The 20,284-nt window shown below is 39.6% G+C and overlaps 2 protein-coding genes across 7 annotated transcripts in view; one reads left to right on the plus strand and one right to left on the minus strand.

The window, feature by feature from the left end:
- LOC136448273 (cGMP-dependent protein kinase 1-like) overlaps window positions 1-20,284 on the plus strand; it is a 92,344-nt gene that overhangs the window by 26,045 nt on the left and 46,015 nt on the right. For 2 of the 4 annotated variants that reach the window (XM_066447607.1, XM_066447605.1), the window contains exon 2: window positions 11,702-11,725. In XM_066447607.1, coding sequence (XP_066303704.1) covers window positions 11,702-11,725 — 24 coding nt within the window. Of the gene's footprint in view, window positions 1-10,434; window positions 10,578-11,698; window positions 11,726-20,284 lie in introns of those variants that run through there. The other 2 variants (XM_066447604.1, XM_066447606.1) reach the window with 2 other exon arrangements.
- LOC136448274 (gastrula zinc finger protein XlCGF57.1-like) lies at window positions 6,021-19,696 on the minus strand. 3 transcript variants are annotated; one of them, XM_066447612.1, is made up of 2 exons: window positions 19,435-19,696; window positions 6,021-7,073 (listed from the first exon to the last, which is right to left on the minus strand). In XM_066447612.1, the coding sequence occupies exon 2, from the start codon at window positions 7,052-7,054 to the stop codon at window positions 6,182-6,184; it is 873 nt and encodes a 290-aa protein (XP_066303709.1). In that variant the 5' UTR covers window positions 7,055-7,073; window positions 19,435-19,696; the 3' UTR covers window positions 6,021-6,181. The 3 variants fall into 3 exon arrangements, with proteins under 3 accessions (XP_066303709.1, XP_066303708.1, XP_066303707.1); XM_066447611.1 differs by lacking the exon at window positions 19,435-19,696 and adding an exon at window positions 7,648-8,330; XM_066447610.1 differs by lacking the exon at window positions 6,021-7,073 and adding an exon at window positions 17,823-19,028 and having other exon boundaries at window positions 19,435-19,693.

The following is a 20,284-nucleotide window of genomic DNA, read 5'->3' on the forward strand; positions in this document are numbered from 1 at the left end:
CAAATCTCTTGAGTATAACCAACATTAGCACAACATGTATACTTCCACACGGACATTTTGGAAATATATATTTACCATCACAAGAGTTCGAAGAAAATATTCAGCGATTTAGAAATATCTAGAGTTTCTCGTATAATATGTCTTGTTTAATTGCGGTTCATTCATTATGGAAATAATTAAGGTTTTGATTAATATTGTGTCCCTTTAATGAAATATTATGTATACATATATGGAATATGAAGATATAAGGTAAAGTCACATGATTCCATATCGGCGTGCTGTTAGATACCAAAGAACATAAATCACTGTTTTCCGTGTGGCATTTGCCACTGCAGAAGAAACAGCGAAGCTTTAAAGGAATGGCAAATCTACCAAATTAAAGGGCCTTTTACCGAGGTGCAATCCATCATTCCTTTTTAGCAGGCAGTAGCCTACAGTGAAGGTATTATAACTATAAGATACAGCGATTGAATTGCGGTACCATCCGTCTCTGATGAGATTAAACTAGGCATTGAAACAGACTTGGACAACTGTAGATCTCTATCAGTAGGTAATCAATAACCCACTCTAGATTCAGTGTACTTCAAGGTAGTTTCCTCGGGCCAACGCTAATGCATTTTAACAAGTGAGTTTGATTTCAACCAAAATCTACCGTATTGTGTCCATGTGCGTGTTTGTGTAATACATAGGCTACGACAATATGGTTAAAGTCACCTTATCCCAACAAGATGGTTAAGTTTATAAATGTCTTGCAACAGAGGATATCAGAAATACATTTTTTTTAATGGATGGTAGCATACGTACATGTAAGTTATCTAAATGCTGCATTTGGCGTAGTAACTATCTGCCTCCAAAAGTGCATAAATTGCCTAACGTTTAATAAGGGCCTCTTTAACCAGCAGCTGCCGTGTACTGTTCTATTGAAGTACGTGATTGTGTACATAAATATTTCAATTTTATATGATTATGACGTTGGTTTGACGCAATACAGGTTCAATGTCGTAAAAGCATCGTTAATCAATGTAGCTAGGGTATGATTCCACTCTCATATACCAACACATATTTTATCTTTTATTACCTTTGCCAAGATGGTTATGTTTTTACGAGCTTTTGAAGTGGTGGAATGGCGTTTAAGGTTTAGCAGTATAAGTTAATAACCCATTGTTATGAAATTTGGTATGAGCTTCGGGCTTGAACTCCAAATGAAGTGATCAGGTGTTGCGTATTGGGCCTTTCATTGGTACTAAAGCAGAACTTTGTTTTTTTTAGATATCGTTCTGAATTATTCTTTGGTTACTTTCATACTTTTTGCTCCCATAAATGAAACCTTCATTAACTCTAACCCGCCAGTTTACATAAATCCGCCATCTTGAGAGCTCTCTAGTGCAGCACCCCGCAGGTATGTACGGCTTAGATATACAGGAGTGCATTTCATCGGAGACGTTGGGTTGGAGATCTGTTTGGACGCATCTTTTCAGAGTTGCGGAATTATGTACCCTGGTGGAAAGGATGACGTCTACATGTTAGTAGATGTTAGACTAGTGAAAGTTTGGATCCATTACTTGCCTGATCATGATAAATGATGTAGCCTTATGTACCTATGTCATGCATCTTGTGATCTGTGTCTTCTTTCTAAACTCTGTTATCAATTCTGACCGTTTCTGTCGCACGTTGTGTTCACCTCCACCCTGCTAGGCTCCACGAGGGCTCAACGAATGACGTATCCTATGTTTTATGATAGATATGCGGACACTATCTCTCTGAACCTTCTGTGTGGGCGTCTTTCTGTCAAATGTGGCTATCTTTTGACTGATGTCGCTGGCGAGAATAAAAGCAGCCTCTTATAAAGTTATGCACGAGCGTACAAAGCTGATATATTGAGTGTCAAATTTGTGTTTAGTATGGAAAATGGTATTTTCACAAGATGTCAAAAATGAGCAAAACTTGCACAAGAATAAAAGCAGCGTCTAGCGTTATTCACGAGCGCCCAAATGTGGTATATTGAGTCTCAAACTTTGTACAATATGGAACTGATATTTCGACAAGACGTCAAAACTGAGCAAAACTGCACAAAGATGAAAGCAGCATCTAACGTTATGCACGAGTACAAAACTTGCACGACCGTCTTTAATCAACAATATAACACATAATATTCTATTAGTATTAATAGACAATTTTCGTGCATTGTGCTTCGAAGTTGTGAAGTGATATAGAATTTATGCATATTTGGAATCATTTTCTGTTTTTACATTTGGAAACTACATATAGCAACAACAAGACAACAATTTTTTCGGAAGACAACGCACAAGCCAACAAACCCAAAGCGATTTCCGTCAAAAGCTTAGCCCAAACGCTGTACAAACCTCTTACAGCTAACCTATATCATCATGTGCGCACATATATCGTGCCAGTTTCGTCATATGACGCACTGTTTCAACATTACCGCAAAACCTGGTTTAGGAGTAAATCTTTCCCGGCGCCTGGACTCATCTTGAAGAGGAGATAGCGAGCTAACCCGAACAACTCGTGTATCATTTTCTCCCAACAGAGGGTACTGTTCAGGGCATAAACACCAAATGGTTTCTTAAGGGCCTACTTAAGTCGTAATTCCTACGTACTGATATTTGGGCGCGTGGCGGTGTACATAAATATTTCCATTTTACTGATTTGCACTGACTCCAGAGGTTGGTGAAATGACACGAAACAACATTCCCAACAATTCTCTGCTGGGCGGTCATTAAGAAAACGTCAGTGGTTATGGATGCTAAGCTTAATGTAAAAAAAAAATCAGGCGCTTGCGTTCTTCAACTCAAGGATACGGTTCGACGTTTGCAACGCAGGTATACTTTGCAAGCACGTATACGTAGTCAGAACATTCTGAGACCTGTATATTCGCACATAAAGCTACTAAAGAAAAAGATAAAAAGCAGATGCTAGAACGCGTTCTTGAAGTGTAGGGTACGGTTCAACGTTTGCACCGTAGGTATACTTTACACGTAGTCAGAACATTCTGAGACCTGTATATTCGCACATAAAACTACTGAAGAAAAAGATAAAAACATATGCTGGGACGCGTTCTTGAACTCTAGGGTACGGTTCAACGTTTGCACCGTACGTATACTTTACATACAAGTATACTTAGTCAAAACATTCTGAGACCGATGTATTCGCACATAAAGCTACTGAAGAAAACCATGAAAGTCATTATTAGAAATGACACTTTTGCAAACTTACTCATTGAATCGATACATTGTAATAATGATTTACCTGAACCCACCCTTTTTCAGTAAGGTTTAATACCATATTGTCGTGGATCATTTGACAGTGGAGGGGGTGCTAGTATTTAACTCAGCCGAGCAATGTCTGAATGATTTAGACGTGGCGCTCCTCAATCACTTGACCGAAATAGAAATTACATAATGTCCCTTTTTAATTACTATTTGCAACTTCAAAAAATTCCATCAGAGCTCAGATCCCGACTAAAGATTTCATTCGACGAACCCCTGATCTGAGAATGCAAATTATCATCCTGCGGGCGAATTGTGGGATCGCTAACCACTCCACCACCACACGCAACCCTGACATTGCTGAAAAACATTCCATCGGATTCCTTGATATATCTGACAATGAACTTGTGCCCCTTGAGAAAACGCTTTCCCGGCAGAAAAACACAGTCTCACCATCCGGGCGCCAGCGTAGCGCCATCGTTAATCACATGTCCAATAGGGTCACGCTGCGGGCAATGTCTATCACCTTCTCCGAACCTCAAGATAAAGAAAAGTCTGGCTTTTGACAACATTTGTCTCGGTACATTTTGAGGGTCAAATTTTCAAGTTACGTAACTGTCAAGAAGAGGGTCTTTTCATATTTCACTCGCGTGTACAATACAGAGCCACATATTGGAATAGATTTATCAAAAGAGGCCAGATGTTTGAAAACGTGAGTTGCCTATAGAGTCATTTGTAACTTGCGGAATTCGTCGCAGGATAGGTTTGTGGCAGGTAGTTGATGGCATTTTTATGACAATCGTGAATGTGTCGAATAGAATGCAGCTATTTTGAATAGAAGATTGTTGTAGATCCTTTCTGTTCTGTAGTTGCCTTGCTAAAAAACTTATGGTAAAAATCACTCTCTCACTCACTCTCATTCGATCACACACTCACTCATTCGCTCGCTCACTCACTCATTTAATCACTCATTCGCTCACACACTCACTCACTCACGCACTTACTCACTCACTCATTCGCTAATACACTCACTCGCTCAAACTTCAAATGGTGCAATCTTTTCAACTTTGACAGTGCTCCACTACCAACTACCTTGTTCACATGATAGTGTATCCATTACTTTGAGTGTCAGAAGTACTACTGTCACAGGCTTCGCCCTTTGCCGTGAACGGGAGTACTCCTTTCATTCATAAAAGGAGCACTCTCATTTTGTTGCATCAAGTATTGATCTGGGTTACGTTTCTACTTGCAAGTCGTTCTAGCAAGTTGAAGTAATTTCGATCTTTGAGCGCCGAAAGCTTTTCTACCAGTACAATTATCACCGATAGGAGCACAAGATTTTATAAATAACCACCGCCGCTTCGTGATTCTTTGATCGAGTAAGATTATAAGATAAAATGAATTTTCCTATTTTGTCGACGCCATAGTAATTTACCTTCTAATGTATAAATGTATAGAACTTTTGCTGGGAGCTATTTCGTTCTGCTGAACGTTTTCAATTTCCGCCATGATATCAAAAGGTTAACCGTCCAACTAACCCCAATTTATGCTTCTTACGAAAAGGTCAAAAAGTGTGCTTTCGTGCCCTCCGTGGCCTGAACTAAATAGGTTATAAGATGACTGTTCGGCAAAGAGGCGTAGGTCCATGAAACCTGTGCTATCGTAGCGTGTTTTTCTCCACCTTTTAGCTTTCCCTCAACTTTCACAATCTAACATTTAGCACTAAGTCTTGCTACATTGACGTACAATGAAAATGTCGCACAGGATTTTTCCGTGCCCTCCGTGGCCTGAACTAAATAGGTTATAAGATGGACGTTCGGCTTAGAGGCGTACATTCATGAAACCTGCACTACCGTAGCGTGTTTTTCTCAACGTTTAAGCTTTCCCTCAACTTCCCTCAACAATTTAATATTTGGTCTTGTTACATAGACGTCATAAACCACTTTCTACCAGTTGACGAGCTTCGACCGTATCTGTTGATCGCCGGAAGTATTCTGTTCAAAAATCACCAGAGGTTCAAGCGTTTTTTTCACCTTAAAATCTACCTCATCACGTTGGACTTGGGCTCGGGGACAGGCGAGCATCGGCTTATCTCGTGATGATAAATCGCATGATGATTTTACAGTCGAAAATGTCATTTAGAGCTCGCAGACTCAACATTTGATCGACTTTCTGCTGTGTGACATCCCTCCTTTAAGCTTCACCCTAACTGTTACAATGTGAAACTTTAGGCCCAATTCTCACCATATGTGCGTCATAGTCCTATTACAAGCTAAATGTCATAGGTTATAGTTAATGGAGCGTGTTTTCCGCTGCCATTTTTCTCGTTAGAACTTATATCATGGTGTCTGCATGGATGCCATTCTACGTCAGAACGCCACAGGACACTTGTTATATATGGTCCACGGAAATTACCTGACATCATAACAACATTAAGGAGCATACTTAAGGGATTACAAGATAACCTTTCCATATCAGCTAACTTAACGACGTGTTACCACCAAAGAAAGTGAAATTTAACTCAATAATATTTATTGCAGTAAGCTCAGTTCTTAGGAAAAGGTCTTGCCTTAGTTTTCGAGATATTATTATGTTATAAGATACGAGACTGGTAAAATTAAGTATATTGCTGTGTTTTGAATGAATCTAATAAGAATCTAAACGTTAACAATATTTCTATGGAGTTTCCTTTGATACCTTAGATAGGATTTGTTCTTTCTACTTCAATGTTTTAAGATATGCTAACTGTAAGCAATGTAATCGTAAGATATGCTAATCGTTATGTTTTAAGATATGCTAATCGTAATGTTTTGAAATATGCTAATCGTAAGCTAGGTAGTCTTAAGATATGCTAATCATAATGTTTTAAAATATGCTAATCGTAAGCAAGGTGATCTTAAGCGCATTTTAAAGCTCATTTGCATTATTTCATTTTACGTATACATCGAACCAGATCATTTCTGGTGTTTTCTTTTGATGTGATTCGTCAGTTCCCTTTTCCTAACCGAGCCGTAGTCACAGAGCTCACATTTGTACGGCCTGTCCCCTGTATGAATCATAATGTGCCTGATCAAACTGGACTTATCCGCCGTCTTGTAGCCGCACTCCTCGCACGTAAACGGCTTGACACCGGTGTGTCGTGCCATGTGCGTCTTAAGGGTGCTCGTTCTAGTTACGGAGTAGTCACAATGCGGACATTTATACGGCTTTCGTCCCGTGTGGACTCCCATGTGTCTACGTAAGTCCGCTTCCCGCGCACTTCGGTAGTCACACTCTGTACAAGTGAACGGATAGATCCCGGTGTGCCTTGCCATGTGTCTGTCTAAATGCATTCGTTTCGATCCGGCATAGTCGCATTCTGTACACTTGTAAGGTTTTTCTCCGGTGTGAACCTTCATGTGTGCCGTTAGAGCGCTCTTCTTAGCTGCCTTGTGTCCGCATAGTTTGCAGACGTGCGGACGGTGGTTCATGTGAACGGCGAGGACGTGAGCTTCCAGCGTCTCCCTGCGAAACGCGGAGTAGTCGCAGTGCTCGCAGTTGAACCGTCTCACGCCGACGTGCCGGCGGTGATGTGTACGTAAAGAAGACGCGTGACGTGTCTTAAAATCACACTGGTCGCAGGTGTACTCTTGCGTGGGGTTGTGCATGGACACATGGCTGGTTAAAGAGACCATGTCCGGTGCACTGTATTCGCACAGCTCGCATCGGTAGGGTCTGGCCCGGTTTTCGTCGTGTGTTTTGGCATGCCGATTGAAAGAGTGCCTGAAATTTGTTTTGTAGAAACATTCAGTACAGCTGTAGACTTTGTCCGGTTCAATAGTGGCCATAACATCCGGTTCTTGAATGCTGAAAACGAAAATAAACAAAGAATATCAAATTTTAATATCTAGAAATATTCATATTTTGGCGCTCTAAAAGATATATAGACGTTTCAAGTAGCGCGCTCTGTTTGCTTGCGTCTTTTACCATGCCACGTATGCCGTGTGACCACATCATAAAGATAAATATGATATGGCGGCCTTGAAATGGTGACTGTTGAAATGGAACACCTGTTTCGCCACACCTTCCACTGTGTTGGAGAAACATAATGAATAGATAGATAGATATGTTTGCCTACAGGTTGTACAACTATTCCTGAAATGGTTTAAAGACAGACTGAAATGTGTACTTAAAGTCGTTAAGGCCCTTATTTACATATGAGGTCACCTTATGAATTATGGCAACGAACGAACCAATACCTCACATACGTTTATTTCATGTTGATATAAAACCTGGCTATTTCAAAGCGTTCTATTATTCTACACTGTTGTAAATGATTGTGTAGATAGCGTCCGGCGTCCACATATTTAAGATATCGTCTAAAGGTAATACATTTCACATTGAGAGACCTCTTAATGGCTAAAATTGCTGCGCTACTTACGTTTGTTTCTGGGTCTCCTTTTGTTAACGAACTACAAACGCAGGTGTACAACAAAAGAAGGTCAAAGTTCAAAGTGCCGTTACCACCTGTCTGACGTCATAATGACGCACAAATGCCTCGGGCACAAAGATATGAATCTTTCATGTGCTCGTATAGTAATAAAAATAAGTGGAGCTACGTAAATATGCATTTGATATTTTATACATTGTTTTTATTGCCATGTTATTGCATTGTGCATGTATCTGAGTCTGTCGTATTCTATTTATGTTACAACTCACTGTAATGTCCATACAGTGGGAAAGACCATTTGTTTTTGGTATAATCACCATGAATTCTCTGCCTTTGAAGACATATAATGACACATAATCTACAACTTCTATATCAATTGATAACATGATGCAAAAATGGATGCTTATCTGTCTATTTATAATCAAAGTGAAAATGACAGTTATTCCATATCATCGTAATACTGCTGTATTAAAGTTATTGTTCATGTAAATTTTCTGCTATTTCCATAGAATGATGCCAGGCAGATACAAGAAGGAACAATCATAGCGTTTTCTGGATACCTATTTCATTTCACAATTGATAGCATGTTGACATACATACACACACACACTACAGACCACAGCCACTCAACCATGGTAGAACTGAAAACACAACCTTCTTAGCGAAGGTAATTACATTTTATATGCCCATAGAATGATGCCAAACCCATACAGTACAGAAATGAACAATCGTAGCGTTTTCAGGGCCCTTTTTTACAATTGATAAAATGTTGTTAAAACACAAATGAAACGTTACAATTTACTTCTACATACGCTTGAAGATAATGATTAATAGACCTACATATATACAAGATATTGCTTTTCCCTCCACACATATCAAGGTGCACAAGATTACATGAAAACGTATCGCATTACTGATTGCTCAAGGCGCTACCATTAATATACTATACTTACTAAGTGAAGTTCTGCTAACACATAATCGTTTATTTTCTCATTCATCCGTGTTATTGTCATCATTACGGTAGCTTTAGGGACACCTTGTTAGAAAGAATATCAATCGACAGTTTGTTTTTAAATAATTTTTGAATTCTTTCAAGGCTCAGACCAGCGATACAAATCTGTTTCGGCAGTAATATAGAAATAAGCAAGTTCAGGGTGTCATAATCTTATACGTGAACATTCCAAGTCGTAACAACTCACCCCACACAGTAGCCAGATATGTCCAAAAATTCCGATTCAAACAATTTTCATACGGTGCAAAATTTCGAAATTTCAATCATTGTCAGATTTCTGGTGACGCCAATTTACTGACTGACCACTTCAAATTAAAAATGAACTAGAATCTTTTACCAAATATGAAACTCTGCACTGTCTTATCAATAAACGATTTCTACCTGCAACATTTCCCACAAAAAGTGCTTTTACAAGTCTCTGATAGGCTAAAATACTGAGCAACACCAAGGCTTTCTCTGGTCCAAACGCCAGGTATATTTCATTCTACCTCTTCACAATATAATGTCTGTTATAACATATTCTTGTGAAATGAGTTACCATCTAAGCATGCCCAAAAACATTTAAAAAACTTGGAGCATATACTAGAAGATGGGAATGGCACGGCCGTAATGGAGTTCTGTCTTCTCATGAGTTATTCCATTTCTAGCTGCGTATTTGTTACGCTCTTTAGCAGTACATAACCCCAGGCAAAGGATCGCTAAGGGTCTGTCAAAACACGCATTTACGTATACCCTTAATGTTGTGGAGAGACCCTAGATGTGATGTTAAGTCGTCTCCTGGGCATTAGGTATCAATCTTTCGCCTTATTGTCAACCACTAAGTCATGTTAAAGGAAAACGTCACATATATATAAGAGGTATACACAGGACTTGTACAACGTAGTTCGGATGGCATGCGAGGCTCAATTACTTGAAGAGACCATTATTCTTGTCGAAAGAACCGAATGGGCTCGCCCTAGTGTGTGTTGGCCGCATGACTACCAATGGCGAGCCGCATTACACTATCAGCTGTGAAAAAATCATTACGCTTCACCTTAGTGAAGACCGGATAGCTACACGTCAAAATTTTCTTTTGTATCGTAACCGCTTACCCAACGTTACCTTTTTTTACTTATTTCAGTTAGTATTTAAAATTCTGATGATATTTGAATATTTGAATATTTGCATGCAGTATTTATCAATGAGACGTCATACACCGTGTGCTCCTTTCCTTTACCGTCGTCAACTATAGCAGTAGAGTAGTAGTGCAAAATTGATATAAACGTACTCTTCATTATAAATTGTCTTCCCCAGCAATTAGGTGTTCTTTCTTTATAACCGGTGACCTTCGCTTCAAGACCTTCACTATATCTTGCAAACCATTTTCATCCCTTAAGCTCACCACCTTCAGATGTTATTGAGAAAACGTCTCGGTAAGGGATTTACAGAGCTACGGAAGATACGTTTGCTACCATCGCAAGGAAGCGCCCTTGGGCATATGAGTATTTATATTTCTCAACGTTGGGACAGCCTATTTCAACTCTAAACGTAGGGAGGCCTCCAACTTTGTCCGAACCACTTTCTATAACGGTTTTGAAAAGCCTTCATTATCAAGAAGTATTTTTGTACAATCCATACCGTTATATCTCAAAATCGGAACATATTTGTTTCAGCCATTCAAAATGAAAAAGGGACATGGAAAAAAATAAACGTGTCGAAAATGGAACGAACCATTGTTGTTAATAGCAACGCGCGGCTAGTATTTTTCTCCATTTGTGACTTCTGGCCGTCCGTGGTAATCCTAAGACTCACGGGAACGGAGAGTAGTCTAGGTGATATTTCATATTCCCTCTTGGGGTTAGGAGGCACGTATTCAGTCTCCTACAGCCGTTTTCAGCCATGTTTGCCAATGCTTACAACAGAGTAGTAGGTGAGTGTCAATATCTTGGCCATTTCCCCCCTGTTCTTGCCGGCATTTACTTCTTACGTAGTGTTTTCAAAAGAATATGCCGCTATCCGTTATACTGCGCAAGGTTACGAATCAAAGGCAAAGTACTAGTATATGGCAGTGATATTCCTTTGAACAAACCTCAATCAAAAGACCGTGCGTACATGTCTTGAAATATTTTTTTTGGACTAGCTTTGTTTCTGTTACACAGGGGTGAATGTGGTGGCAGGAAAATTATTTGAGTAATGTAGTTACCTCACTGTGATCAAATTCTATTCAAATCATATCAAATAATATCAGTATTTAAACATATGCTGACCATATTTTCATATCATCGAGGTATCGTATCCGTTGTCTAATACTATGTATCCGTAAATACATAAGATTGTTGCCAAAACAGAGTTAACAGGATATGTAGCTCTCTTCTAGCAATAAGAATATGCAGTATCGAGACTGTCGAAGTGCATGGTAAACATTTACAGTTAATAACCATATATAAGTTTGCTTATAGTTGCTAGGCTATCCTATATAATGTATTATACTGTCCCTCTGTCGTGTTTTATAGTTATTTTGAATCTTCATACTTTTATCACCTACTATACATCAAATCTATTGAGGTGTAAAATATACTCAACGTCAAGGTTGGTTTTGTTGTCAATGTTATGGTTATCGTCAGAAAAAATGAAAAAGGTACATTACACAGATAACAAAATACTCTTTTGCTGTAACACGACTATGTAATCACGATATTCCAATGATGGAAGTACTACTTGTGCTATGTGACAACGCTTATAGTTGTCATCGGAATAAAAAAAAACATTATGTAAAATACAGAAATGCGATGCTGTGTTTAATGACATTGATTTTTTTGGCCTATGATTAATATTTAGCTTGATTTCAGTGACACTTTGAAATCTAACAAGATGCCATTGCATGCACTAGTATCTGAAAGTCACAGGAATGAGAATGTCATCACTATCTATTTTCAGGATGGACATTCGAATCAATTGCTGTTCTCAAGTCTTGATTGTTGAAAGATTTTAACCTCTGATATGTTCCAACCTCAACTTCACTAATTTTGTGTTTTTCTTCTTATTTGTCAGCAGGCTGTTTCAGGCAGTCGGTGCGAGGTGAGTTTATTTTCTACTTTTGTTTAGTAGTTTGAATGCTAAGTTGTAGTAGTAGTGGTTACACTGTAACAGAATTATAACGCTGTAACAGTGCAACGTTGTCGTAGTGCTGTAATAACATGTTGTAATAGCTACATGTATAGTTGTTACCCTGTATACAACAGCGTAGAGACACTGTAACAATATGACGTTGTAGTCGTGGTGGTTAGACTATAAAATATCGGTCTTAACGCCAAAAGTAAAACTAACGATAGAGCTGTCACTAATCGTACCGCATATCCATGCGTTGGCGGCTAGTTCGTGTTTACGATCTGATAAGAGTTTTTGAAATATACCAATCCACTTACAAACGTCGTCACATAAGTACAAGTAACGTAGACAAGTCGGTTTTAAAACGCTTTTACCGCGTCCCAGTGGGGACATAATGCTGCAACGGCTTCGCTGCAGTCTACTGTTGTCAGCTTAACGCAGCCCTCTTCAGCTAAGTGATCATATCTCTTTAATATTTAGGGCAGGACGAAAACTAATCCAGACAAGATAGCTTTAAGTTTAATCCAATTATTGGGAGAAATTCCGGATCCCCGTAATCCTTTTATGCTTCAAGCCTTTGACGTAACTGCTAAGGGGCTTTTCAAGTCAATAATATATATCCACTTATGATAGCGTATCCGTACGATGTGCGTCGTGTTCAAATGGCACGTATCTTTTTAGCCGTCTGGTAACCAATGTGATTTTCTGGGGCTTGATATAACGTTGAGACTGGCAAGTAACAGGAAGAAACATCACGAAGACTGAAAGGCTACAATTGAAAAAAAGTAAATAACGAGATCAAATCCCACGTAAATAAGTGAAAGGGCATACAAAAGACAGTGCCCTGCATCAGATAGAGCTCATTCAAGAGCGATATAACATAGAACAACAACAGAAGGCTTATTTCAGTTGCTGAACAGTAAAAATGCTCACATACATCCCACAAACTCAATGAAAACGCAAGTAGTTATAACAACGTCCTAGTTAATCAGCTGATACTGGAGTGGTTAAACAAAATTGAAGTCCCCTGAAAATCTTTCTTTAGACTACTTAACGATTAATATCTTTGTCCAGACGTCATCATCCGACACAGCATCGAGAAACGTAAACACGACTCCTTGCAAATCATTATCACTAAGGGCTTAAAATTAAAATCGTTCAAGGTAGCTTATTGATATACGTTACAGATGCGTTACGCATTCAGCTACCATATGATGTAGGATCTTTTTCTTGTTTTGTTTCAATGATAGCTGCCTAGGAATCTTGTACGACCACTGATAAACATTGTTTCCATTTGTCTGAAGTATAATGAATGGCTTGAGATGGACCTCTGACCCATGCTGACGTAATTGATGACAAAGGGATTTCATGAAGTGTCCTAAAGGACCATCCCCACCTCTGTCTATATTAGCATGTCATGTCATAACGTGCGCCGTCAAGGGTAAGATGAAGTGCGCTCGCTCTTGCAATATCGAGGGCATATGAAAGTCATACGACGTTACAGGAATAGAATTCTCAAAGAGGGCAATCCCCATAGATTGTAAACACGAAGCTATATAGCTGACTAGCATTGCCTGCCGCTGAAAATTCTGCAGGTCCACAATCCGCGAATAGAAAGCATCCCTTCATATTAGCAACACCGCGCTTGCAAGAGTGAGATAATGCTTGCAGAAGGGCATATGAAAGTCAAACGATGTTACAGGGATAGAATTTTCAACGAAGGGAATCACCATAGATGGTAAACACGAAACTATATCACCATTATCTACTGGCTGTGCAACTACAGCCATCGAAAAAACGTTCTGCAGTTGCAATCAGTCTTTCATCAGTTCATATGTTGCCTTGCACCTTGCGAAATTATAGAGGTCCTCGTTGTCAGTTACTTAGCATGCTGCAGGTCCACGATCTTTAATTTGACTAGACAAAACACAAGATTCTGGTAAACACATGGTAGTCAACTAAATAGTTTGTCTTACGTATGTCTTATTGCCATCTAAATCCTCTGGTGAGTTACTAAGTAATAAGGTATTTTGTTGCTGCAGGCAATATGAAATAGGTGAGTTATGATAAGGCCACGGGAACTAAATAGTATGAATGACATCAGTGCGCGCATTAATAGATATTGATTTTGCCTAATATTGAAAAAAAAGTTGTTCCCATCCTTCCCACCCGTATTACACACACACATATAAGACCTTTTTTTTATTTCATGTTCAATATGTCTTTTATGCGGCGTCACAATGTTCAGGAGCATATAAACCAAGCATCAAGCGAATACTGCATCAAACAGCAGCCAATTAGACATACTGTAGATATAATTAAATGACGCAAAGTTAGTGCCATTAGCTTTCGTGGTTTGATGGCAGCTAATAGCACTCTTAACTGATTGCGTTTACGTTTCATGGACTGATAGAATTTTGACTCTCCTTGTAATTTGACATTCAGTATAGTTCTGCAAACTATTGATGTTTGATATCTTTTTGCTCCGGCCCTTTGAATATAATCAATTTAGCGAGGTCCATCTGTATGATGTCATGAATGCACCAAGAAATTGATTCATACCGGCTTGCTATCACAGACTAAAACAAACTGTTCTATTGAACCATGCATCTGAAATTGTCTTCACTTCATTAACATATCTATTCAGGGTTTTGATATAAAACCTGGTTCTGCCAGATCTTCCCTTAGTCACTGACGAAAGATAGCGGATGCTGTCTGAAACGTCTGACTGTTTCAAAATTTCATCCATTTTCTTGAGTAACTATTTTTTGCGTATCTTATTTTCTGGATGTCTAACCTTCATCAACGTAAAACAAACTTTATCTATTGCAGATCTTAAAACCCATAGTAGCACCGTGCTCTCTCGTTGGTTCCAAAAAATCGGCCCGTAGATTACAACGTATGTCTAAATGCGATACAGTGCTGTTAAAGTCTTTAATCTGCAGAAGACTACCGACGCTAATGCAAGATCTACGTAAGATATTTCAACCGAAAGAGGACGGCTCATGAACTTCAGACATGTCTCCAACTCTTGGCGGATCGATACAACGACGTCATCTCTTGTGGTTAGGCCAGTCTTAGATCAATACGTTTGGAGACGTCTTGCCCTGGGTGTCTTTATCTGGTAATCTTGGGATATGCTCCGGTAGCGTGATCGAAAATCCATTAGCTTCGGAAGTTCTCTGGGAGCGCCGTCTTGTCTGTAAAGTGTCTGGAAAGTAATAACATGGGATCGACTCCTTCCGTGTCGTTAACTAACTGGGTGGATTAAAGGGATCAAAGAGTTGTATATTACTGTTTGACCTTTAGACGTAATGCTGCCCTGCTTATATGTTGCTTAAAGAAGGATTTTGACTGAAAGAAGGTTAGAACACAGATCAACCGACATACTGTTACCCGATAATCACAAAGGAGTAGTGCCAATTGATATCAGTCTCTTCATTGATAAACAAGAGTTCGCAGAACTCACGCCTCAGTGAAATGCTTTAAGTTTCTAGATCTCGTGAGTCTTGTTTGATTGTAGTTCATTAATTATCCAAGTAAGGTTTTCATCATTTTCACTCCCTCTACGGTGAAGGTGACTAGCATATGGAAAATACATAACTGTGAAAACACAGACAAATAGTCAGACCCAAAAAATAACCTCCCCGTGAGCCTCTTCCACTGACCATATGACCTGGGAAGTCTGACATCTCTGATAAACGAATAGTTCTGCCAACTTTGAATTCTAGTTCCTTTTACTGGCTCACGCCTGATCTTTTCGCTGGCATCAACTTCCCAATCACTTTCTGTCACTCTACTGACAATGTACTCAAATAACTCCGGACTCATAGGAACACATACAGCCAGACAAAACAAAAAGATCGAATGTGTTTAGCAATCAATCTTTATCTTCTTTTGAGCCACGGTACCAGCATTAGGAAAATCCATGGACGTGATACATAGCATACAAATCAGGACTCTTTAAGAAGAAGGAACATGATTTGTCAAATGATCTGCTAACAAGCATATGTGAAAGGATATTAATATTGTTCGTGTTCACTGACTTCTGTGCAATATTCTTGTATCAATTTTCACGCCTATCAACCGGACCCTGCCTGGAGTCCCCTTGAGATTTTTATTAATTAAGTTTGGTTATCATAAGATGATCCGTGTTTCATGATCCGTACTGGACTCCTTCCCGTTTGTCTGCTTGCCTTGGATCAGAAGTTCCAAACTCTATTTTCATTAAGAGAACGTTGGCTCCACAAATCACCACACCGGCACAACAAGATCTCCTAAGCTTTTAAAACAATTGTCTGCCCTAACCCGGTGAGTCGTTCATTCAGGATGTTCCCCTTTAAGAATAAGACAAGTGAGTCTCCACAACCTTCAGGTACGTGTTTTAAACAGTTTGTCTTTAGTTTACCGTTTGTTTTAAGAAGGTAAGTGAAGAGGGTGTCGGTCTTAAACATGAAGAGCTCCGTTCTAACACGCTAGACAGGGACATGTGGAGACATTTGTGTCACCTCACAGAGGATGAACTAAGCTGAGCTGAACCGTTTGTTTTACCTCTGTAGCTATAAGGAGTACTAGTCTAAGATTAGATTTACTGTGTTAAGACCCAGCCTCTCCCTACTATATAGGTTAATTACATGGCATAGAGTGAGTAGCAACCTTTCCTTATTGACAACCACATATTACCAAGAGCCAGTGTTTCGGTGACCATCTGTCATTTTCCTCGATCGGAACACTTAGCCGTAGTGAGAAGTAGGAGCAGCCATTATTTCCCTTAGAAAGGTAACAGGTCTAGTCGATCATCAATACATCGGCTGTTGTTGTTGATATATAGCTGTGAATAAAGAACTTTGTTACTCAGTAATCTACCAACCTGATGGAATTATTGCATAGAAATTAGACCGGCGTAAATGTAGTGCGAATGTAATACTTAAGCACCCGTAAATGTTATGTAAATAAGCTTAAAGAGTGACTAAACGGAACCATTTTGCATGCTTTTAGAGTGCTTAAATGGTGTATTTCGTGCAGTGTTACACGGGCTGGATCTCGCCTAATCAGTAGTTGAGTCTTGACTCTCTTTAGTAAAGGAACACACGCACAAAACCTCAGTAACATTCTATTTTTTCATCTTGGATTATCATTATGAAATGTTTCTCCAGGAGAGTGTTGTGGGGTGAGCTATGGAGAGGATGGTATTCCAGCTTAAGAGCATTTTTTGTTCATATTACACAACTTCAGGAGATTAACTCTTCCTTGCTTATTCACTTTGATTCTTTCTTCTGTCGAAGTTAGTTCGTCTCCCTCTAATCGAACCAGATCACCAGAAGCTTCTGTCAGGTTCGTTATGAGTATCCATTGTTAATAATTGATTCTCTTTAATGATCGACAAGGAACTCTGACCCAAAAGGCTGGGTCCTTTCTTATCTTTCACATGAACATAGTGGCTACTCATCTATTCTTAAGGACCCTGTAGACACGGGCTCTTTATCAAAAAGTTCTCCATGCCCAATTTCCATACACAGAGACAAACGAAACGTAAGGCAGTATTCGGATATCAAATGGCTGTGCCAAGTTTCGTTTCTCTCGGTGAATGAAAGACGAGTCTAAAAAAGTTGAAATTTGAATAAACGGCCTGCGTCTAAAGGACCCCAATGACTACTTTGCATTTAACTAGCTGTATTATCTAACTCACGTGACGTTAGCCCTAGGCTGGGTGATTGTTAGAACCCGGCCTCAATCAAAACTAACATAAAGTCAGAAAACGGCCCAACATAGCCCAGTCACGATGTCTGCTGTGAAGGCTTAACTTGCTCGACCTGTGACTTATGTCACTGGAAATATGATTTGAGCAATTAGTATATATTACCCCATGTATGCATGTAGTAATGATTTCTTAGCCTAGATGGCGCTGGCAAGACATTAGAAAAAGCCGAGAAGGATTAAGTCTAAAGTTCGAAATTGAACTTGAGTATATCTTACACATGCCGATTTTAAATCTGAGGCTATGTCTTATCTTTGCTAATTTATCGAATTCTTTAATTTTGATCATGTCACATCATTATCTATTTAAAAAAAAACATGTGTAATTTTTCCTTTACGTGCAGATGCCGTTCTTACACTTTTGAGTAATGTCACAGCAAGTGAAACTTCTCCCCACATTGCAGCAATCCTCCCCAGGGGGGCAGGGGTGACTGTCACACGTCAGGTGTATGGGAGGGGGGTTGGGGGGATCATACGTACACCCCTGCCCCACACACTTGACTCCACGGGGTATAGAAGACGTGAACAGATCCAAGACACACGTTTCTTGCATCGGGGCCGACTGGTTGTATGGTCCAGCCCATGTCGTTCCGAACAGCGGGCCCGTGACGTTGTGAGCCGGGGGACCGTCCTTGTAGGTGATGTTGCATTTTTCTACTAGAGGCTCGCAGCGACTTCTAGAAAGAACTGCTTTCACGTTCGATTGGATCCAGACGTTATAGTACGTCCTGGTGTTGTTGTCACTCACGTCCATGAGGTAGCGAAGGTTGCGGACAAAAATGCCCTTGTACATCAAAGCGTCGTCGTTGCAGCCACCGGTGTCTTCACAATACTCACGAAATATACCACCCTTAGTGCTGTTTGTAATGGTAGCGTTGGCCAGCTTATGAGCTAGTGACAGGTGCGACGATTGGTTGGTTATGCGGTACAGTTCGACTAATCCTCCAATCAACACCCCGCTGTTGTAAGTTGGACCGAAGACTTTGTTTGCGGTGCAGTTGTTTGTCTTGTTGTTGTAGTCCACGCCGTCGGCTACGTAGTACGTATGAGGATCAACGAGTTTGTTCTGGACTATGTACTGCCATTGTTTGTTAACCTTCTTTAGCAGATCTTTATCTTTTAAACCCGTTAGTCTGTAAAGACGGGCCCCAAGCTGCAAGGTTTGCACGTTTGTGATAGTTTGTTTGGACCCTCTGGTGTAGTCGAACCACATACCACCGGTACAGTTGCCACTGGTGTCCCAACCTCTCATCCAATTGTGGTCGAAAATGTCCTTGGCACTAGTCAAGAAACTCTCGTCGCCAAAGATCTCGTAGATTCTCGCGTAGCTTAGACCGAACCATGCCATGTCGTCATAAGACGGTTCGGGACCGTAAGCTAGTAAGAGGCTATTTAACGGTCGCACAGAATTCTTTATAATGCTAAGATGTCGAGTATTGTTTGCGTAATGCATGAAGTTGACGACTGGTTCTAAAACGGCACCGTTTTGCCAGAAGCCATCGAATCCGTTCCAAGTCTGTAGATTTAACAATAACATACTCACAAAAAAGACAAACAACATTACATATACGATTATGCATAAAGAATGTCGTAAATGCAGTTATGCATGGTATGGTCTCTTATGTATATTGATATCGACATATTGAGTCGAACTATTACCATACACACCAGCAGTTTTCATTATTCTTAACTCCAGATGTTTACATTAGCGATTACTAAAATATGTTGCAACATTGCATTGACATAATACTACAAGGACAATATTTTACTTACATTCTATATGCCTCTAGTGCACACGTGCATACACGGGTATCTATTTCCTTCTCGGATTTCACAGACATTATACATCTCGAAAGTTAGGTTTGAACTATTCTTATATTCACCGCGTTTACTATTTATTCAAGGTACAAAGTATATCTCACCTGGTAAGAAAACAGTCCGGCTATGGGGTCGGGGAACCAGTTCATTTGCAGCGCTAATTCTGTTCTACAGGCCCAGAAAGCGTTCGAACTGTTACCGAACATCTCCATAGTACACGATGAGGTGTTGTCAGGCTTTCCGAGCGCAGTGCTTGAGATACAAACGAGCAAAATAACGCAGGGAAGTGTTGATACAGACGCCATGATGGTTATACAGTGACGAGTGGACCAAAATGTTTTCATGACCTTTCACAAGAGATCAAAGTACAATGGCACCTGCTACTTGTATGAATAATTCCATAAAATTAAGACTGAATTCTTTATTCTACATCAAACAAATGTGCTAATAGTGATATCTCACTGAATTTAGGTTCGAATATGAGGCAGATAATGTTGTAATTGGAGATGACTGAAAATAGAGGCGCTAAATAAACAGGTGTCCCTATAGGTAGTAAACATCTCGTAAGACCAACTCAGTAGTAAACCGCTAGGTGGCGTTGCTCAACAAGTGATGCACCAGCCTATATAAATCGATAAGATGATGGATTCATGTACCTTACGATCAAAATCAATATTATATGCGGATGACCTAACTGAGGATAGATGGAGGGAACTGTTTGTGTTTGTGCTATATCATGTATCTATATCATAATTAGACGATTTTTTTTTAAAAACAGGCATTCTGGCTTCAAACGTTTGAAAAAACTATACGACTAAAAGCCCTACAACGACAACAGAGACACTGTATCATTTTGTGTGTATGTCTACTATATTTTATAATTCATAGGATATGAAATAAACTAGTTAGACCACTGGGACATTTTATGGCCCGAAATACAACCAACCTCTTCAC

Source organism: Branchiostoma lanceolatum, chromosome 14 (genome assembly GCF_035083965.1).
Source record: "Branchiostoma lanceolatum isolate klBraLanc5 chromosome 14, klBraLanc5.hap2, whole genome shotgun sequence".
NCBI classification, from domain to species: domain Eukaryota; kingdom Metazoa; phylum Chordata; class Leptocardii; order Amphioxiformes; family Branchiostomatidae; genus Branchiostoma; species Branchiostoma lanceolatum.